General features: G+C 33.3%; 3 protein-coding genes across 7 annotated transcripts in view; 1 reads left to right on the top strand and 2 right to left on the bottom strand.

Moving 5' to 3' along the window:
• The window catches only part of LOC119835469 (pyruvate dehydrogenase phosphatase regulatory subunit, mitochondrial), an 11,308-nt gene extending 1,433 nt beyond the window's left edge, over nt 1–9,875 (bottom strand). Inside the window, exons 1-16 of the mRNA XM_038360300.1 lie at nt 9,319–9,875; nt 8,715–8,927; nt 7,877–8,040; nt 7,622–7,755; nt 7,443–7,545; nt 7,225–7,326; nt 6,404–6,576; nt 5,325–5,517; nt 4,798–4,947; nt 2,897–3,051; nt 2,359–2,507; nt 1,863–2,160; nt 1,252–1,431; nt 732–932; nt 447–553; nt 76–248 (exon numbers count right to left, since the gene is read on the bottom strand). Of these exons, the coding sequence (XP_038216228.1) occupies nt 119–248; nt 447–553; nt 732–932; nt 1,252–1,431; nt 1,863–2,160; nt 2,359–2,507; nt 2,897–3,051; nt 4,798–4,947; nt 5,325–5,517; nt 6,404–6,576; nt 7,225–7,326; nt 7,443–7,545; nt 7,622–7,755; nt 7,877–8,040; nt 8,715–8,927; nt 9,319–9,563 (2,697 nt within the window). The 5' untranslated portion in view covers nt 9,564–9,875 and the 3' untranslated portion in view covers nt 76–118. The remainder of the gene's footprint in view (nt 1–75; nt 249–446; nt 554–731; nt 933–1,251; nt 1,432–1,862; nt 2,161–2,358; nt 2,508–2,896; nt 3,052–4,797; nt 4,948–5,324; nt 5,518–6,403; nt 6,577–7,224; nt 7,327–7,442; nt 7,546–7,621; nt 7,756–7,876; nt 8,041–8,714; nt 8,928–9,318) is intronic.
• A 426-nt stretch (nt 9,876–10,301) lies between these two features.
• On the top strand, nt 10,302–12,275 carry LOC119835602 (enkurin). 2 transcript variants are annotated; one of them, XM_038360524.1, is made up of 5 exons: nt 10,302–10,440; nt 10,973–11,064; nt 11,144–11,434; nt 11,604–11,820; nt 11,910–12,275. In XM_038360524.1, the coding sequence occupies exons 2-5, from the start codon at nt 10,979–10,981 to the stop codon at nt 12,078–12,080; spliced, it is 765 nt and encodes a 254-aa protein (XP_038216452.1). In that variant the 5' UTR covers nt 10,302–10,440; nt 10,973–10,978; the 3' UTR covers nt 12,081–12,275. The 2 variants fall into 2 exon arrangements, with proteins under 2 accessions (XP_038216452.1, XP_038216453.1); XM_038360525.1 differs by lacking the exon at nt 10,302–10,440 and having other exon boundaries at nt 10,712–11,064.
• A 455-nt stretch (nt 12,276–12,730) lies between these two features.
• LOC119835818 lies at nt 12,731–22,327 on the bottom strand. 4 transcript variants are annotated; one of them, XM_038360831.1, is made up of 11 exons: nt 21,973–22,327; nt 19,737–19,856; nt 19,428–19,645; nt 19,021–19,226; nt 18,721–18,829; nt 18,412–18,629; nt 18,141–18,336; nt 17,286–17,375; nt 15,901–16,014; nt 15,320–15,505; nt 12,731–14,669 (listed from the first exon to the last, which is right to left on the bottom strand). In XM_038360831.1, exons 1-11 carry the CDS (start codon nt 22,048–22,050, stop codon nt 14,660–14,662), a joined length of 1,545 nt encoding a protein of 514 aa, XP_038216759.1. In that variant the 5' UTR covers nt 22,051–22,327; the 3' UTR covers nt 12,731–14,659. The 4 variants fall into 4 exon arrangements, with proteins under 4 accessions (XP_038216759.1, XP_038216762.1, XP_038216760.1 ...); XM_038360834.1 differs by having other exon boundaries at nt 19,737–19,897; nt 21,973–22,091; XM_038360832.1 differs by lacking the exon at nt 17,286–17,375.
• Between the last annotated feature and the right edge of the window lie 103 nt (nt 22,328–22,430).

The raw sequence follows: 22,430 nt of genomic DNA, 5'->3' as shown, positions 1-22,430 counted from the left end.
CCTTTGCTTTAATTTTTTTGGAGTTATAACCGAATATGTGAAAAAAGCGGCCAAAGATGGCGGGTTTCACGGTACATATTTTACTCATAGTTTTGCATAGTTGCTCAAAATTCATACTCTAAGGCTGGTAATGTCTTCCCATGTGCTGTGATTCATGTAACTTCCTTGTGGCTTGGTAAACATCGCGTTCCTTGTCTGGATACTTTGTAGGTAAATTGGGAGAGTGTAGATTTACTTTAGCTGCATATCTACGAAATAATAATAAATTTTAAGGGACCACATAAATTAAGATTCACTGGAATGTGTTCTTATATATAATACTTCAGTGATATACTCATATTTAGTTTTAATTCAAGATGATACTCTATGCTTAAAGAAATCAAACTAACTTTATGTGTTTTACTTCCTTACCATAAACATAAGAAGGTAAATGAAACATTGTTTACCTTATTCCAGCAATGTCAATTTCGTAATGACCACTCAAGATGTATTCGTTTGTAACCTTTTGTGGGACACCATCCTTATCCAAATTTTGAACAAAGCCAAGGCAGACCTGAATATAGAAAAGTGTAACATAATGTTGAGCTTCCTAAATGAAGATTTTATAAAAAAATAAAATCTTATAGTAGTGCGTTCATTTATAATGCCATAAAACATCAGATATATGTACAACAACAAAATAGACAAACTCAACATTTTAACAACAAAATACATGAAAGAAGAAGAAATACCTGTTTTTTAAATGTATATCCATAGCTAGTGGTAGTCGTCTGCCCGCAGTAATTACCGTCCCTGTATATCGGTTCGCCACCCCACGACCATAGATCGAGCTCGTGGTCGTGGTCTGTCAACAGCAGCTGCACGTATTGTCTATGGACGCCTTGTTCGCGCTGTTGCAATAAAGCGTCACGTCCGATGAACGGCATGTCTTTCTGTTAGAAAAGAAAACAAATCGTGAATAGGCATGATTCTCAAATGTGTATTGGTATCTACCAACAGTGAGAGTGGGACGTGATATAGACATTATTTTTGGTCCAAAACAAATGTATTTTTTTTTTAACTTTCTTTTCTATCTCAACGGCGTCTCGGCGTCCTTTCTCGGAGACCTACTCTGTAAATAAATTATCATCATATTTTACATCATACGCCAACACATTCTTGAATAATTATTTACTAAAATATTTCACATCTTACAAAAGCTTGTTTGAGTTTTATAGCGAGAGTTAAACACATACAAAATATGTGACTCACGTCGAATTTAACCCGCCACGTGCGTCCGCACTCGAGCGGCGTGGTCATAGTGTCCAAGTCCTGTCCCCAGAAGGCGAAGAACTTCTCGACGCGCAGCGAGCGCGCCGCGTAGTAGCCCACGTGCGTGATGCCATACTTTTCGCCCTCCGTTGTGAGACGATTGTATACGTGGAGTGCGAACTGATAACACCAAATGGATTGTTTTCTAGTAGATCATGTGCTATTATTGCACTAATCTACTATCGAAATCACTTTACATACATATTGTTTTACAGTTTCAGTAGGCAACTATTTGAACATCATTTTTGATAAAATTAATGAATATAGGAAATTTAATTGTAAATACATATTGTGTATTAAAACGAAATTGAATGAGATAAATCAGAAGTAGTTTTTTTAACTATATTTACTGTTTATTTTTGTTTGCTTTTGTTTGTTTTTTGTTTATTTCAACCGATGTAGCCACAGATAAAAAAGGTAATATCAACAAGATATTCTTCAATATTTATCTGTTTAAAGAATTTCTAATAGATAGTTAATGCATTACAATTTTACATCTTAACGAACCAAAAAAATAAATCCTCAGAAATTTCAATGCACACTCAAATTACCTCATTAGGTATATACAACACATAACCGAGTTCACCGGTGTGCGTCAAATTCATAGCGCGAACTCCATTGGCGAGACCAACGTCCAACTCCTTGAAGGTAAAGAACGGGAAGTTGGAAGGGGACAAGTCTGTATCCGTGAGTTCCGACAGAAGGCTTCTGGTGAATGGGCCCAGTATGCAGATAGCTGTGTACAGTGACGTCACATCGGAGAGCGTCACTGAGCCGTTGGGAGGTAGGTGACGCCTGATCCACACCTTACAGCGCGTTTGTTGGATCGTTGGCGCAATCATCATGTAACTGAAATAAAGCTTCATCCATAAACTTTCGAAAGCTATTTATATCAAAGAGTTTCTTGTAGAATTTTATGTAATAAGTAGGTCGTCTGAAAATCAGTCTTAAAGTTGAGTGATTTTTATATCAAACATTAGAAATGCAGTTCCATCAAGAGTCATCATACAAAGTATATTAAGTACTCCATAGGTACATTATACTCACTGATTCTCCGAGATACGCGCTAAACTGCAATCGTTTTCATATCCGCCGCGTTCGTTCTGCATTCCCGTGTGGATGATACTTCCGATCGGCACATCCACGTCGTTCGAACATAAATACTGTAGCATTTCGACCACTTCGTTGCCTTGTGACTGCAATACGAAATACAATTACGAACGGTTTCACAACACCACTTGTTGAAAATGTCCCTGATAGCCTATTTAATACACTTTGATCGTGTGATTTTAAGCATCAAATAGGTGTTTATCATGAAATGTATCGTTGATTATACTAGCCTTCATATTTATGGAAAAAGTCAACGTGTATTCAAGTCAATATGTATTAAGCGTGACAATTATTGCGCTATTTCCCAAAAACACCTTAAATTTAAATTAAAACCAGCTTTATTTTAGGCCTCATGTTACAGATGTTACGGAGATTGACATTATTCGGTAAACGTGATAATTAATAGACAACAAATAACATATCTACGTAATAGTGCAAATATATGAGAGGTATTGCATTTCAAATACATACACACCTGTAAGTCAATTTTGGTAAAAGATGAGTAGTCCGCAAGACCGATAGCTTCTCGGCAAGCCCAGTATTCCCTTTGAACTGTTTCGAACCAATGCGGTTTACCGAAGGTTTTTGTATACGCTGTCTTGAATGGCCTGGGTTTGTCTGCATCGTTCTCTAAGAAGTTTTCGCAGATTGAGCATCCGTTGGAAATAGTTTTTTAAAAGAGAATCAAGTATGAATCCTACATAGAACATTCTAAATGTGGGATATTTTGAAATGGAAGTTCCCACTCCACAGAAGATCAGGTGACATGAGCATGCCACTGTATTTCGTACGAGTGGGGAGTCCTAGAGTCCAGTCCATTCCTTTATTTGCGACATCAATCCTTTCCTTAAAAGTTAAAAGTGAGCCACGCGTTTGCATTTAGGTTAAAAGGTTATAAATATATGTAGCCCTCGATCCCCCATATTTATAAGCGATTGTGATCGCAAAACAACAAGCGAATCCGCTTTTAAAAAAATAATATCAAATATAATCTATGCTTCTTTTAAATTTGCCACGTAAATATTCGGAGTGCCTATCAATAATTATTACAATTAGTAGTTAAAACAATATATGTATATAATATATTACGTATATCGTATCTGCAAGTACTTTGTAAATTTATAGTACATCTAATCGTTGTTACTCATGTTTATTATAAATATTTACAAGGTACCATATAAATTAGATGGATATTATTGCCAAAAATACAAGTGTGTGTGCTAAATGCATTCTAATGAATGCATTTAGCACTAGCGTTCTAAGGAACTCGCTAAACGAAGTACAAACAAATTTTAAAGTACAATTTACCTTTAGAACAAAAGAGCTCATTTTATAGATGTAAATATAATATTTCATGTATTTTTTTGTTAACAAAGAGGTTTACTAACTAGAGTTCATTCTGCGAATTCACTCGTACGTATTTCACGTCATCATATGAATTCAATCAATAAAGCTGCAGGGCTAGCATTTGCGACACATGTCTCGCGCAAGAGAGACATAATTTTGTTGATATTGATTCAGAAAAAGCATTTACCCTGGAAAATTATTTTTTAAGTTTTTTTTTTATTATTTTATACAATTTTTGTGTTTTAAATATTGAAAATTAGATGTAAAATCTTAATAGTCATTAACTGCTTTTTTATAGTATAAAAATAAGAAATGTCTGTCAAACAAGATCATTATCAATATCTTCTCGTCATCAAAAACGACGACGAGATGTATCTCACCAAAAAGTCAAAAACTCGATATAACTTTGCTGTTTGTTAACGTCATACATCTCTACTTTGAACATAAGTCGTCGAAAAGTATCTGCCATGTTCGGGACCATAGAGAATTAGACATAAACAAAATCAAAAAGCTACGAAACGGGTCGAGACTCGAGAGAAGTTAAGTCGCGGCATACATGCTAGGCCGGCAGCTTCATACTATTTCGTTTAAATTATGATTTATCTAGAAAAGATGGACCCCAAATAATATAGACAAAGGCGTTGAAATATTAGATTTTCTAAAAAAATTTAACATTTAGTTATCAGAGTAGAGCCTAGAGAGTATACGAAATTTATTAATCAGGAACTTTACTTCCTCCTGGTTTCCCACTACTGCTAAGATAATTAGAACGTTTGATCCTCTATCACACAAAATCGAACAAATCTTTGGGGCTACCGTGACGCCTTAAAGTGATGGCGTTAGACAACCTATATAACTGTCCTATTCCCACGCTTGACTTAGTACTGCTTTAAGACGTCACGGATTTCCTCCTGGAAATAATTTGACACAGTTTAAGAAAATTTCGCATAGGCCATTTTCAAACGAACAGCACTCGGTGGTCGCAGTAAAATGTGGTGTTAAGATGCAGCATGTAATCTCTGAACTTACCGACTGGTTCAAACCAAGTCGGTCGTTCGTAGCCCATCACTTGTCCGAACACAGCGCCCTTGTCCCTCAGCGTGGGGTAGATGGGGGACAAGCGGAGATTGCGACCCGTCTCGAACTCGTGGAAAGGATAAGATAGACCGTAGTGGACACCTGAAATACACTTGATTTTCCGACACTAGATTCAATGAAATCCATAGTATGGATTTAATATAGTAAACATGACATTAAGGTTGTGAAAGAAGATAAAAAAACAAACAAATAACGTTTTTTTTACACTAACGTTTCTTGCAAAAGCAAAATCAGTTGAATTTTATGTATTGCGAATATATTCTCTAACTCTACTTGTTAACTTTTGGTTCTACTTCTTAACTTTTGGTTACCTATCTTACATAATTTTCTTGACTTTTCGGTTATCGATAATTCTCTTGAATACTATAAATGTGATAAAATCGTATTTTTTTTTTAAATATCCGCTGAGATTTTTGTATCTCTCAATAATTAAATATACAGTCGAATTTCAGCATTACCTGGCGCTTCTTTGACCCGATCCCTAAGGAATCGTTTATTATTATGCAATCCGAGGAACCGGCTGATATCCAGCTCGTACATATCGTACTTGGTGTATCCTTCGACTATTTCGTCCACAGTCGCCTCAGCCACCCCACCGGCCGCTGATATACCCACAGTTTTCATACCGGCCGCTACGTGGTAATTGAACATCTGGTCGAAATTCAATTTCTTAGAACACACATACATTCGAATGGAAATTGCGTTGTAGTTGAGCGGACTTTTTGAGTTAACTCCTCTTTAATCTTTTGGGGTCGTTTTTATTACATTTTTTAGTATAACTGAATGAAGCAATTACAATAACAAAACATTTATGAAACAACTTTATTCGCCAATGTCTCTTGATCTAAATTTATAATTGTAAGTTTTTGTTAAACTGTAAATCATTGTATTGTCATTAGTTACATGCTTGGCTGCAAAACTTCAAGTAAATTATTTCTGGGATACATTTAAACTGCATACCGTTGACGTACGTATAGAATGTTACGCTAAAATATAATAAAACTCACCAATTGAATCTTCGACTAGACAGTGATGAGGACGTTTTCGCAAAACGTTGAATAACACGAATTTAGCTGGCACAATACAGCTCCATTCATGATATTCAACGATTCGAAAAAACAGTGTTCAAGGTATCTGCATAATCTTCTTGTGCTTTTAAAATCTTTATTTATTCTTAAGATTCACAATAAAAAGGGTGTTATATAAAGGTTGTGCACAAGTGTAGCTCACGTACACAAACTTTATATATCGCCCCATAAAATGTATAATAACATTTTCATGTCATGCAAGTCATTTCTTTTCTATTTATAAAATACATTTTGTAAAACAAATCATTCGTATTGTAGTATCACATATAATATTCGATATTACAACAGAGAAACAAAAAAATACAATATTACATACAATTCTATGACAATATGACATCCAGAAACGTCAAAGTACAATGATTATGGACAGCATCTGTTATTATTTTTTTAAACATATTTTAGGTATTATATCAGTACAACGAGGAAACTATATTTATTAGGAATAATACCTCCGGTGCTTCCCCGACTATCCACTTGCAATCCGGCGAGAACGCTTCAAGACCATTGCAGAGTTTGTGCAAGACGGCTTGATTCAAACTGGGTACGCGTTTCAGCAACTCTTGAAGAAGCACGTGGAAATGGTCCCAGTCCTCTGGGAGGCAGCGTTGTGACGTGTTCTCAACTGTTTGAATTTATTTTCCCTTTAATTACATTCATATACTGATTTTTGTGATGAGAACATTCGCTTATCTGCGCAAAATGCCAATAATATCTTACGGAAAAAACCATTACACGGTTGTTTATAAAAATAAGTAAACAGCATCACGTATAGAATTTTCGAAAATGTAACTATATCTTTGAAAGTTAACCTGCGTCATCGTAATTTATGGGGCAGTTTTATGCAATTACATTTTGGTAGATTATATATTGCCAGTGCGCGTAGCGTAATAAATCACGATCATACAGCAAGAAATTTTATGTTTATAACTAACGACAAGTTATTGTATACGTCAAACTAATAAAAATTACTAAATTTTATACGCGAACCATGCGATTGCCAGCCGTCCTTTTAATGTAAATAATTTCGCAATGATAATGTCACAACTGCATAAGCAGAAAAAAAATATATTTGTGAATGCATTGGCCCTTTTCTTGTGTTTGATTTTCGAGAGCAATATACATTTTGTTTAACATACGAAATTAATAAACACTTAATAAAATAATAAATTGTTTGAAACGTCGGGATAAATGATAAAATTTATAGATGTATAAAGCCTTTAATTTCTTAACATTGAATTTTATGTAGATTATTTTAAGTATAAAAACTTACTCTCTTCCTCATACACAGGTTTGGCTATCGGCTCGAATCCTCCAGCCAGGATGCATCCATCCCTTTCACGTAAATATATATAGCCATCTGGATCACGCACAACTGCAACAAAATAATAAAAATCATTATATAATTGATAGTTCTTAGTAGTGTTGCATTTGTTTTAAAGTTCTGTAACAACTGACAACAATAAATATAATAACGTTTGATATTGATACCTGGTGTCATTGGATCCAGATTTTCAATACGTTTAGTGTGCAAATAATAATGCTCACACGGCAGTAATGGTACTTTAACTTGGGGTTTTGCGAGTTGTCCAACCTTGAAAATTATACTTCATTTAGTTTCCGTTTAGTTTACAATTCATTTGAAATAACTAAAATAATGATTCACTTGCCTGCCTTGCCCAAAATCCAGCACAGTTAACAAAATATTGACATTCGATAGACCCTTGAGTGGTGTCTACGCCGGAAACCCGACCGTTCTTAGAATGAACTGCAGTCACGGAACATTCTTCCATTATTCCAACACCTGCATTAATTAATAACTTCAACTCCACAGACTATTCATAAGATATATAAAAAACAAAGAAGTCTGAATGAAGGCGATAAATGAATATTCAAAATTTACTATTCATATCACAAGTGCTCACCATTGTCAGTTGCTTCCCGCATGAGTGACATGCAGAATAGATATGGATCGCCGACTCCGTCACCTGGTATCCAAAGTCCACCGAGGACATCCTCAACATTGAGCAAGGGCCAAATTTCTTGACAACGTTTTGGACTAACAAGCTCACATGGGATGCCCCAGGACCTATCTGATGCAAATATACATATTGTCTAATCTGGTATTAAAAAACACACCAGGATACCTATTTCTTGATTTTTGTTTTTATTGAAATTAATGCTTACGATTTTTTATTCTAACTTTATATAAAAAAATGGTGGGAGTTCAGTCTGCTTTATCACAAAATGAGTCAGCTTGCACCAGGGAAGGTATCACAAGGTGAGTGGCCTTTGTAGTCATTATGAATTTGCAGGTAAGTTTTCACAAGGTGTGAATGCTACTGCATTGGGAGACTCAGAGGCCCGCATCCATTACCTTATCCTTCCGAGTGCTTTTCTTTATTCTCTCAAAAAATCCTTTTTGTAACCCTCATCCACTAAAATTGTGATCCATTTATAGACGCATAACGCCTCTGTAAATGGGCGATGCTAGACACTTACCACTAGACAATCCACCAGCTGCTTAGCCGACTATCACACAAAAATTTTGTTGTTTATTCCTGGATGTGTTGATTTAGATCATTTAATCATCAGTTAATTGTTATTTATTTGGAAATTTTATTCCCTATTACTATGACTTAGGTAAAGAATACAAAAAGTGGTGTGAGTGAAATTGGGACTGGATAAGTGATCTGCATCTAAATGAATGTGTGTAAATTTTATATTGTTATTGAAGGTAAGGCAATAAAAATAGCAACATACACTGATTGGCTTTTCATCCGCCTATACACAGTCATTCTATCCCTAGTTCTTGCCAATAGTAGAGATCCACACTGCTTCCAGCCAGTTTCTCTCCCTCGTGACTCAAGATCTTTAAGGAGTTGTATGGAAGATTGAGCAATTCGAACTTGGGCTAAGGATGGCTTAAATGCACCAACTAGACCCGATGAATGCCACCGACTCCCTGCTCCAACCCTAAGAATTGTTTTTAAGAAACATTTTTTTTATCTTTTTAAATTGTTAAGACTAAAACCAGTTTCATATTCTGGATGGTGCCAGTCAAAAATGCAAATAGTAAATCTATGTTATAACAATGCATTGAATTTCATTTTATGAACAATAAAGTTAGATTGTATCTAGAGAACTGAGCACTGTGTTTGCTGGTTTGAAATTGTAATTTGTGTAGGATTCTCATAGATATGTCCCTATACTTCCTGGAATATGTACTTTGTAGAACACAAAGGGTGATGCATTAGATTTTTTACAGGAATACGAAATTGTTATTTTAAAAGATATTACCTAATGATAGTTTAAAGAAGCGATTTAATTTCAAAATTCGACCAAATTAATTCAATAATTTTCTTACCTTTCTTTTTCTATGACGATTGTTTCTCCACCCCATCCCCGTTTTGATAAATGATAAGCCACAGCGGCTCCCATAACGCCACCACCACATATTACTACTTTAGCTTTAGTCGGTAAAGTTGTTAAGCAATTGTTCAGATTTTCTGTCTGATCCAATGCATCAATACTAGATAACGATCGGGCTATGCCCAAGTATTTATATGCACTATATTTATACACACCCAGTCTGAAGCGATTAGACAACATCTCGAATCGTTACTGCGCATATACGCAATTGCACTACAAGGTTTAAACCACATCAATAATTTCGATTTTGATAGGTAGCTACCTATCTATAAAAGCATTTAGTGCGCCGAAGTTCGAACTGCGCTAGCTGCTAAGATTTACCTACCTATCTCGTTTGAATTCAGATTTATAAAGTTTGACAGATCAACACTAGAATAAATAGATTTTTGGATTTTATTGACAGACTACATAATTAAATAGAAAAAAAATACGAATCTTACACAGTTCATATGAACCTTTTATAATAAGTGTTTACTTGACTCATTACTGTTTTGATCACAACTGTATCTAGATACCTATGTCATAGCAGGTTCCCACGGGACGAACTTGTTTGCACAAACAGTTTGCGCATGCTGCGCTCTGCGTCTTGCTCACCTTCACCGCCAGATTAAAGAGTACGTGTAGACGTGAAGTTTTAGGTACTTGGAAGTAGGCTTTACAAACATGTTTTTGCGCAATCTGCTGTAGAATGTGGACGAAAATCCAATTTTTTTTGTAGAAAAAATTATAAGCTATAATGCATACTTATTGAATTTATTAAGTAGTTCTTTCTTTTATACCTTACTGCTTCCTAATTTCTACCTTTGCAAAATTCCATGGGCGGTAGTGTTCGCTTGCCATGAGGCGAAACACCCAGCTCGGTTACCCGGTTTTTTCTGATTTTTAAAGAAATTTGTTTGCACAACATAAGTTTGAGTCGTCTGGACCCATTTCAAGACCCAATAAAAAAGTAACAAACAAAACCTTTTTTATTTAGCTGAGATGAGGTATACCCATTTTATTGTAAATACGTGCCTACTTCAATAGCCTTTACTAATAGATGCCTTTTTAACAGAAGGTAAGTATAAATTAGGTATTTGTATCACGTTGTACTTTTTGGATTTTCGTAGAGGTTGACTTTTACAACTTTATGCGTGTATCTCGTCAACTGCTTAATTTTATTTTGTTTTAGACCTTACTCCACCTAAGATTTTTTCAAATACAACGTAGGCTGTAAATTGAACCTAATATTAGCCTATGGCAATATAAAATTTTATCAAAATCTGCATTGCAATTTTTACGTGATTGACGCACATACTAACAATAAATTATAAATTGAGACAATCAAATACTTTTACCAAACTTGTTTATAGAATCTGAGCAACAACAAAATAATAATAAAGTTAACAACATATTTTCAAATGCAGGTTCATGTAAAAAATACGTAGATGACAAATGAAGAAATGCCTATATAGGTATATCGTTTGCTGTGTTTGTTTCCATGACGATCTATAACTTCAACTTTATACCTACATCGTATTTTTAAATATCAAGCTCATCTAGATTTTTAGATACTACTATTTACTTACTTATTTTCAATATTAAAATAGTGGACCATGTCTATCGTGGAAATTACGCACCATGATGAAGTCATATACACAATATTGGACGAACCTCCTCCTGAACCTCCGAAAACTCCCAGGTAGGAAAAATTTAATTGAATCATATCTTCAATATCACTTAACAATGCTTTATTTGCACGGGTACAATGTATTTTGTAGGTATGAGTCCAAATTAGAAAAGCAATTGAAAGAAACTAAGATTCCTCTAACACGCCGTGATTTCGGGTATGCTGAAACGCCTCTAAAACAACCCGATCAGTTTTTGAAAAAAGGTGAGGGCATTGGACAGCCTTTAAAAAAATCGGACCATAAATGCTTCGTATCTGGTAATCTCCCTCCAGTTCCAAAACGACCTCCACCCGGGAAGAAACCAGAGAAGCCTAAAATCAATTTCAAAGTTGTAAATATTAAGAAGGCGATCAAAACAAAACCAAAAGCTGTTGAGCCCAGGTAATAAGTTTATATTTACCTATTCTACTTTTTCACAGCTATCTAATAGGGCAATTAATGATCATAAGTATATTTTGATAATCTTTACTAATACTTTAGTAAAGATTATCAAAATCTCCACATTTCTAATACATTGTTTTAACCCCATGACCCCAAACACTGTTTTTAGACTAGTTGATACTAGAGACGGCCATGTGAAAAGGATAAAAGGATCAGGAGAAGTTCCAGAATTTTGCTTACGACCCGATTTTGGTAGGATGCCTGCATATTTAGTTAAACGAAACAGAAAAATTCAGAGAGAAATAGAGAAAATCAAATACGCCGAAGAACACAAAGAAAGCCTGTGTAAACTTATTAATGAAGAGGAGCGAAAAAAGCTTTTGGAGGTGAGATTTATAGCTTTATAATTTTAACTATTATCTCATAAATAAATCGAATATAATTCCCTTCACGGAACAACTTGTTTTCGTTGCAGGACCTTAAACATAATTGGCAAATGATGCAGAAAGCTTTTCTACAACTGCCAATGCTGACAGACACAATACCAAAAATTCTTAAAAAAACAAAGATGGAACAGGAATTACGACAGCTGGAAAAGGATATAGCGCTTGTAGAATCGAATCCTTTCATTTATATTTATGAGTGAACCGACTACAGTTGTGTCCCGATAATTATCACTCTTTTACAAACCAATATTGATATTAATAGGAGGCACATATACATTAATTAAAATAATATTGCAGGTTGCAGGATTTTAAAGATACGGTGATCTATCTATTCGTTACAGCGCCATAAGGTGCCGAAATTGATTTCCTAGCCCAATTTGTTTCATTTCTATCACTTTTGCTGAGTGGAATGAATAAAAATGTAAAAAAAATTTTTGATTTTTTTTAAATATTTTGCTTATCCCATATTATACTGGCCCATTTAGTGTTTTTAACGCATCATTTTTACTCTTCCTTAACGTCTGTTACAGTCACGTAGTTGGTACTATACTACTATTACTATATTCATAGTTCTCTTGCGTATACTTTGTATAAGCATAATTGCAAATGAAACAAAATGAGAATTTTGTTGGTTCTTTATATATGGTTTTTTATTAAACATATATTATCTTATATATGTCCGAAAAAAGTGGCAAGCAAGTACTTTAGAGATGTTAAACAGTTCCATAATCTTAATAACATAGGCATTAATTGTTCTGTTCGTCCGATGACCATTGGCGCATATCAACTTCAAATACTATATCTGGATGATTGAGGGTGTCACATATGGATAAAATTAAACAGAATATAATTCCAACAACTTTAATAATTACCAAAATATGGAATGTTAAGTAATACTACAAATCTGAACTCGATTTGACTAGATCGCAAACTAGACTAGAATAGATTACATGAGATCACCACTATGTTAATTCAGCAATATTAGGTCGTTACTGATTTACTTTGTTCCTATTCATTCGTGTTTGCCAAATCAATATCTACTTAATAGAACAAATTAGCATACACATAACACCTCTATTATTTGGCACAGTAGGCAAAACTTCCTCGAAAAACACAATATCTTATATTAAAACTACGTCTCGATAAAACGAATAAGAAAGATATATTGGGCTATCATTACAAAATATTACATTTACTTAATTAATCATAATAAAATACTTATACCTAATTAGAACAAAGATAAATGTATAAAAAATAAATAAACTATTTTTAAATGAAGTAAATTGATATTAAGTTTCTGGAGGGCATTTACATTAAAAAGCTTAATTCTAATGAAAATGTAAATGGATGTTATTATTTTCAACCCCCGACGCAATAAGAGTATTGTTATAAGCTTGACGTCTATGTATCTGTCTGCCTGAGGTATCTTATCTCTCAAACAGATGAATCGATTTCGATGTTGTTTCTTTTTTCATTTAAAATAAAAAAACACAATCGAAGTCGATCAAAGGTGGCGGCCGCCACACAATATGGTATTAATTATATTTTCACAACTTGACTAGTAAAATACTATACTCTTTTATGAAAAGCTTCAATTTAAGATGGTCGACAACACAAAATGGAGTCGGGGATTTGTAAATTTTATTTTACAGTTTTATTGGAATGAGTGTTATTTAACACTTATTACAAACTTTTCATATCCTAATTGTACGAAGACACGATCGAACGATCCGCCGAAATTATTTCATTTCGTAAGGGTTTAGTTTAACCTTAAAGTCCACGTTAAAGGAAAATTGCATACATTGAAATTACAGTGACGTATTAATTATATATTTTATGTATCGAATCATTGATATGCATAATACCTACAGCTAATACTTAGAATCGACTAGCAATACTACTTATTATTATTTATTACTTATATTTTAAAGAAGTTTTTAAGATGTGCGAGAATATATACACAATATTGCGTCTAATGCCCGCTAGCTAACGCTAATCTAATAACATAATTGAATATCAAATATTTAATTGAGCAATTCTCCTGAGCTTTATGACTAGTTTGTAAATTTTTAGACGGCATGAACATCGTTGAGGACTATAGCAAAATTATCAACTAATATACTACTGTTTTTAATGAATCAAAATACCTTAACAATACGTAATAATCCACCAACCAAATATTATGCTGGAAGTATTTCTATCAGATATACTGGATTAATTAGGGAGACGTGTAAATTCATTTCTAGAATTTGGCACATGGCAATAAAATGAATATAAATAAACGTGCATCCGAGATAATATATCAGTGTAGGTAGGGGAAAATAGGGTAATGATGGTCACGCACACAACTAAAGTGTGAACAGTTCTTTTCGCCTGCGAAGTGTTTTTCGTATTTTTGTAACAATTAGATGGATACGCCAAATATAGACTAATAAATTATGATAAATCTTTTATGTAGAATTAATATGTTATGTTCCATATAAAGTTGTAATTTAAATTTTGAGTTATATTTAAAAAAATTGTTAAGTGAACTCCATTATCCTATACTCCCCTAGTATGTTATATATTGTAGAAATACATGTCAATTCGTCTAATAATATTAAGTGAGCTATTTACAATTCAGAGAAAAAAAAGTATATAAAAATACATCGAGTACCTTTGAGATCATAATGCTTAATTCAAATGACTATACTAGATTTTTAGCAATATTGGAGATAAAACTTAAGCTGTGTTGCTAAACTGTGTAGAGATGGTGGACTTTCACACGAAGCGATTTGATTTACACCACACTGAAATTTAAATAAATAGTGTTGGATGAAAAAATTCGCCGCTGTCAAAATAATATATCGCATTAACAAATGAGAGTGTTTGTGAGTGTTTAAAGTATTTTTAATGGGATCAAAACTTAAATAATAAATATACCTTCACGCTATTACCCTCAGGGCAGGCAAAATGAATGTATTGTAATGACTGTTCCTTGTAAACTGATAAATAATAAACTTATTTTTATAAGTTACAACGACATATACGACGATTAGCGACTCGGTAATATGTTTATTACTGTCAGTTTTAGCGGAAATATTAAATTTTCTTTTTCAATAGGTACATTTTTAACTTTCATAACTTTTATATTCCTCCTCTTACGAGGTTGCCGTGACATCTTAAAACAGTATTAATTCCAGTGTAGGAAAGCGATGGCGCTAGAGGACCTAAAGCTATAAATATAAATAACATTGAAATTTTCCACACTGGAATTAGTACAGCATTATGACGTCACGGTAAACCCTCTGCTTGGAAAAGAAAACAGTTTTGAGATTTTTATTGCTAAAAGTCCCACTTAAAATATATAAAATATAGGGATTTGTCACTGAGCGGAACTTTGATTACGCGGGCGTAGTCGCATTCATTGTCACAATTCTTCTGTTTAATATGAACTTACATTTTGGCAGATTTCTTGGTTTGTTTATATATGGAGCCTTTAGCTAGTCCCAAGGGTCCTTTAGCGGCACCTGAAGGTCCCCTAGCTGCTGAAATCAGTTTTGTACGCGATTCCGGCCCTTCGGGTTTGACTGTTTGGCCGACGCGTAGTTGCGGGTTTGGTCCATTCCATGTCATGTAATCCTCCCTAATGATTTGAATTACATGGATTGAAATGCATGTTTAATCAGAAGTCAAACTTTCTGACATTATTTGTGGGAAAATGTTATAAATATAAATTACTAGATGCTCCCCGCGGTTTCACCCGCGTAAGTTCGTATACCGCAGGAATATCGGGATAAAAAGTTGTCTATATGTTATTCCAGTTATTCAGCTATCTACGTACCAAATTTAATTGCAATCGGTTCGGTAGTTTTGCGTGAATGAGTAACAAACACACACACACATACTTACAAACTTTCGCATTTATAACATTAGTAGGATAGGATATGGACATCGGACGATGTATAAACATATTGTTAATTAACAAACAAACTTCTAACAAAGTACTTAGTGGTATATCGGATATAAGGTGATACTTACAATAAAAGATTGTCCTTTGGTCCTTGTCGAAGTGACGGATTGGGTCCATTGTTAGGCACGGAATATTCAGATTTATATTTAGATTCGACTTTCGTACTTGACTTAAGAATTGGCCTGTAAAGTTAAAAAAAAATATATATGTTATTATAGATTTATTTCAAAGATAAGAATTATATATACTACGTCACATCCATTCAAACAAAAAAAATAAATAAAAAGAAACGGAAAACCATGCTATTACTGCTAGTCTAAAAACACCCGCTATTTTCATAATTGGCAGTCTTAATAATTACTTATAATTATCGAAAATTACGCAAAATGAATGTTAACTAGGGCTAAAATAATAAAATGACTATGAAAATGATCGCTATGATTTTAAAACACAATATTAACTTTTCTACTATTGATATAAACTTTTTACCCTTTTATCTGAAACAGAGACTGATTTACACGTAAACCTATTGAATATTCATGAATGACATACTATGTCTAATTATACTATTAAAATGGTCTTTTTGTAACTTTTAATTACTAACGGTTCGAAACTACGGTATCACTACGGAGAATTTATACATAGAATTGAAGGCATAACGTATCACTATAATTAACTAAACATACAATTAATATATTAAACAAAAATTACGTAGATTATATTGTCCCCTACAACAAGACAAGACATGAATATAAAGAGTCGCCAAGGCGCAAGGCTATGATATTTTTTTATAAAATAACATAGAGCGGGTGTAAATAAAAAAAAAAAAAAAAATAGAAGCGGAATTTTCAAAACACAATATACAACAAATATTTATAAGTTTTTGTGTTACATAGAATTTAATTACCAATTAAATCGACACACATTGATTGATAGAGAACCTATATACCTATGAAAAGGAAGGTGTCTCACTTATAAACACGACGTATGAAAGTCGGACGTTCGCTTGAATGTTCATGGTTCAAGAAAAATTAATTTCAATATGATATCAGAGTTATTGAGGCTGGCCTTGAATTATCCAATTGCTTTAACTGATTCAGACTCTTAATTCGTGTGTGTGTATGTGTAGACATAACGAAATGTATAGAAAAAAAAAATAAGATGTGAGGTCTAATTATTTACAGATTAAATACTTGCAATAAGTAACAATGACATTTTTTTAATTTTCTATACGCCCATCTAGACAGAAATAAAAAGTTTCATATTAGCGTGAGGTACCGAGAGTAAAATTATGTATTAAGAATCAGAATTCAGACAGGCATTTCGGAGTCATGAATAACTGAAATCTATGAATTTATTTGCGACACTATATAATGAACATCGTCGTGTATACAAGCCCGACAAATTGCGTTAACACATAGCAGAGTGTAACACAGCATGCAAGTGAACATACTTCAGATGCTCGGTCCAAGTCTTGATGCGGCGCGCAACGGGCGGCGCGGGCGGCGAGCGCGGCGCCGGCTCCGCCGCGTGCTCGCACACACTAACCGTACGGAATGTATGAGTGTGGGCGATGGATATACCGACGTTTATGATATCATTACCAGAAAATAACACTTCAGTTATTTTGATTCGAGAGTTACCATTCATTCAAATTATCTACTTTTCTTACCACCCCATCAGCATCAAGTAGAGAGGAACTTTAATGGTCATATTGACATGTGTCAACGATTAGACATTGTTCAAAATAGTTTATGTTGAAATGTGTTATCGAGTTGTATCATAAACGTTGAATGATCGTGTTAGTTGCACATTTCGCGATAGTAGGTATTTACTTGAAAAAAGAAATAAAAATTCTGACTTGCAAATTCTAATTGAAAGACTTTTTTCCGTTTGATATAATTTTAGTTCATCGATATTATCATCAACAATAAGAAAGTTATATATACATTAATAGAATAGAAGCCACTTTATTTATTTTACTTACGAGTGTGTATGTTTTTATTTATTCTAAAACATACACTTTTTAAAAATAATTTATTTCTCGAAAAACTACTTCGTCAGATTTCTTATTTATATCAAAGTTTGTATTTTGAGGTATTATTTGAATAACATTTTGTTTTAAAGCGATGAATGTACAGCTGTGCGTATGAGAAGCTAAGAAGCATTTGTAATTATTATGTAGTCAAATGTTCTATTTAATTAAAAAGATATTAAGAAGTGTTACCAGTACGAAATATATAATATTACGAGGAGGTACAGTTACCTATAGATTAACTAATAACATTTGTAAGATAATTGTATTTACCCTTTCGTGTCTTTTGCCTCTGGTCTTCTTGAATCTTTTATCGGAATTGGTTTGATCACTTTAGGCGCTTGATCCTCCTGTACTACAGCATTTAATATTTGTTCTGCTCTATCTTCATTGAAATCTACACTTTCTAGAGCAATTGCAACCACTCTTTCTGCTATGTTGTTATATTTCTTTTGCAGCTTTAGTTTCACTGAAATCAGGCATAGATCAGTAAAAACGAAAACAAAGATTACAAAGTGCTTGTAAAAATAATTAAATATATTACACTCATTCTTCTCCTCTATAGTTTTGATTGTTGGAACAGTTTTCTTTACAGGTTGAGGGGTTTCCTTCTCTTTTTTCTTTGGCCCTATAATAGTCTCTTTCTTGTTAAATCCCATAGTGATAAGTTCTTCGCTTGCCATTTGCACATTGTTATCTTTATTTGCTAGCACATCTAGGATCAAAGTCTCTTCTGCCTTCGGAAATACACTTTTGAGATATCTAAAACGATACACAAACATTTTGTTAATAATATATCTAATGTATGTTTTAAGTAGCAATATTAACAAAGGGAAGGTAATGCAATACTTGCTTTAGTTTCATTTTGGGTGACTGATGCCTGGCTTGTTGGCCTTCAACAGATTTAGTTGTTCCATAATAACTAGATGCACCGGACGCAGGACGTAGTAATAGTGGCGACCCTTTAATAAACCAACACATTACCGAATTTTCCAACTTCAATTAAATCAATTTACTAAGCAGCCTAAATTCTTATTTTGTATATTAATTTGATATATAATAATAACAATAAAACATCAAAATACTTATAAGAAGACGAGCCATCGCGTGTTCATAATTGAATATAAAATGAAATGAAAGTCATTAATTTTACCTTGTGGTGTCAATGTGAATGGTGTATGACATGACCCATGAATTGATCCAGAGACTCCTTTAGCCAGTTGTAGCGCGGAATAAACCCCCACAGCACCTTTATGTAGTCGAGCGGCTGATGGTGAAGCTGTGAGTGGTCCAGGCGTTGTTAATGGATGCTTTTCCACTTGTAACGCACTTATAACTACTGCTTCACGGTTGTAGTACCTGAGAATGGGCACAAAATTTCTGAATTGTTTGCAAAATCGTAATATGGTCAATATATTCGAATTGGTATGCTATTGATAATTTATAATATTTTATCTCAATTTACAAACATAAAAAAGAAAAATTATAGTAAATAAATTAAAATTAATTTAATTTAAATCTTTGATTAATTATCGAAAAAGTTTACAATCACGCACTTACTTTTTTAATAAAATCTTGATGTGCGTTTCACTCACTGTTGGAAACATGGCACTTATTTTGGCTACTAAAGCTTCAGTATCCGAGTTTAGTGTGAGAGAGTCCTGAAATTTTTCATTCAAGTGGGAAACTCGACCTGGTAGCGGACTGCCTTTTGGTGTAAGGCATAGTGCTCTGCCCAAGATAGGGCTTTCGTTAGGTGTTCCGTACGCTCTGGGATCCTTCAAATTAATAGTAGTATTAATTCAAGTAATAAAAAACAAAAAATACATACATATTTACATACAGTTTGAAAAGGTGTAGTCAACTTACAAGGTGTGCTTTAAGCCCTTTCGGATGAAACATCTTAGGACTAGGTTGCGCTTGAAATGCGTGTTGTAGACGGACAGGAGAAGGATATGGGTGTACATGGTACGGAGACCCATGTGCTGACTGTGATATCCAAATGTACAGACATAGATGAACAAACCACACTGTGAACAAGTGCTGCTGGTGTCACACATTACATAAATAACAGAAATATATATTAGATATCTACATTCATTTCACTACAAATTAACGATTAAAAGTAGGACGGACTATTAAGAGATTCTCTCTATAAGTACAGTTTTAAATCTGAATTAAATTGTCATAATCCCATAAAAAGCAAATTGAAGTCCTTATGCTTCATCTTATTCGCTAAGATGTTTGACCCTTTGACAAATTAAGCAAATATTAAGATTTTTTTTATTTATTTGTTTAATTCGTCCATGTTCCTCGTATTGCTGTAACCGCTGTTTGATTATGAGGCTTGTTGCCTGTTGATAGGCATATTTAGTTATATATTTAATTTCTTTTGAAGGTCTAGATCTAGATTAAGATTATTTTGAATAGGAAGCGAATAACAATGTTTTATTTTTTAATACTACACATATTATACTACAGGTATGTTTTCATCATCATACCCTGTCTGTTTACCAGATTTCATCAAAATCCATTCAGTAGTTTCAGCGTGATTGCCGGACAAACATCCAAACATACAAAATTTCACATTTCTGAGTATAATATTAATGTGATAGCTTAGTGTTCCTGAGAAAGCAGCAAATAGCCACACCAAGAAAGTCTTAAGCATTTTATTATAGTAGACTTGCTTATTAAATTTATATACACATCTTTCAATCCATGACATTGTAACTAATTACAAGTTTTTATTATTCCAGTACTAGCAGTGATGGATTCGAACAAATTTACACTCTAAAAAATTCAACTTGCACTACATTTAAAAGTAGACCATGAATTCATGTACATGACTAGAATGCAAACATTTTTAATGGATTCAATCACTGATCTGGAATAAACTAAACCGAGTTTAAGGAACAATATGACTTATAAGTATTGAAAAACTTGCCTGCATTTTAATGTATTTAATGAGATCAAATAAGTACATGATGTATTTTTATATTTATTAATAGCAATAAGCACAGAACTATGGCAGTGCAGTAAGCATGATAAAAATTACAATCATATCTGACATATATACATATATTAGCAAGACCTGTACTAAAAACTACCATAGGACTATTTTGATTTTTCAATAAAAATATACTTGTAACATGCAATAAACCTGCATTTCAGTAGTTTTAAGGACATATTTTATTTTATCTTATTATTAACTTATAAAAAGGTTACTAACCATAACATATGTGAGAAAATGCAAGAGCATTTATAATGGAATCTGAATTCAGAATGACAAGAGTGTGTGTTAGTCTTGTTATTATTTTAAGTTATTATCTTTATCTAAGCACTTTTGTATATTAGAAAGAGTTTTTTTACAAAAATTATTAATATTGACAATTTATAGACAACAATTCAAACAATTTTAGTTAAATAAAAACTACTTTCTCATAGATTTTACTTGATGCTAGCAAAAAAGTGACCGCCTCCTTGGCACAGTGGTAAACGCATGAGTGTAGAACCAAGGGGTCCTGGGTTCGATTCCCAGTGGGGACAATAAAAAAAATGTCTCGGTCGGGCAGGACACAGAAGGATGATCACCTACTTGTCCATAAAGAAAATCGATCAGTGAAACAGATGTATATCATCTGCCCCATACCCCAGTGGGGGACACAGGACTTCACTTTTTAGCAAAAAAGTGATATTAATTGAGTCCTTCTCCCTGTCCATAGTAAGATTAGATTATATTCGACCCTCTCTCCCTTTGAATGTTTCATCTAAAATAAAATGGATTTCCCCCTGCATATTAAAACTCTGTTCTTCCAAATACAATAACTATATTTATGTTTTTGAATTCACTTTATTATATCAAAGAACTAGGTGCTTGTTGATGTTCATTATTTTTCAGCTTAATTCCAAAATGGCTGTATCATGTGTAGCATAAAGATAAAGGTGATATTATTCGAAATCATTAGTTCTTCTAGGTAACAAATAAAATTTTTTTATTACCATATTAAAACCTGGTTAATGCTTCCTTTTATACATGATCACGTATATCAGATAATTAAATCATTAAATAAAATGTTTTTTAAAAACAATTTTTATAATACTTTACCTGTGGATGTATACAGTCCAAAGCTATGTGATGTGCAGCACTTTGTATAGATTTATGTTTTGTGCGTAATTCTTCCATATTTAAAGTATTTAATAAATGAATTCAGATTTATAGATAAATGCAATCAAAGGATTGCTTTTCTCCACTTAAAACTTTTTGTGTATTTCTTGTATTTTACACTTTACTGTGTAAAACTAATAAAAATTACTTAATAACATTTCACATATTGATTGCATAGATATAATAGATCAGAATTCTCTTTACCTATTACCTAAATTTGTAAAATAAAATATTGCACCGATCGATACACATACACCAAGGTACGAACTACCAACTACCAAAATTTTACGTAGGAGACAGAACAGAAGTAAGGTAGATAAACTAAAATTTGTTGCTGATTTTCTGTCAGATCTCTGTGTGTCAAAATGTGGTGTCAATAATTGCATAAAAACAAAACG

The sequence above is a fragment of the Zerene cesonia genome, chromosome Z, assembly GCF_012273895.1.
Source record: "Zerene cesonia ecotype Mississippi chromosome Z, Zerene_cesonia_1.1, whole genome shotgun sequence".
NCBI lineage: Eukaryota > Metazoa > Arthropoda > Insecta > Lepidoptera > Pieridae > Zerene > Zerene cesonia.
This window is presented reverse-complemented; position numbering and strand designations above follow the sequence as displayed.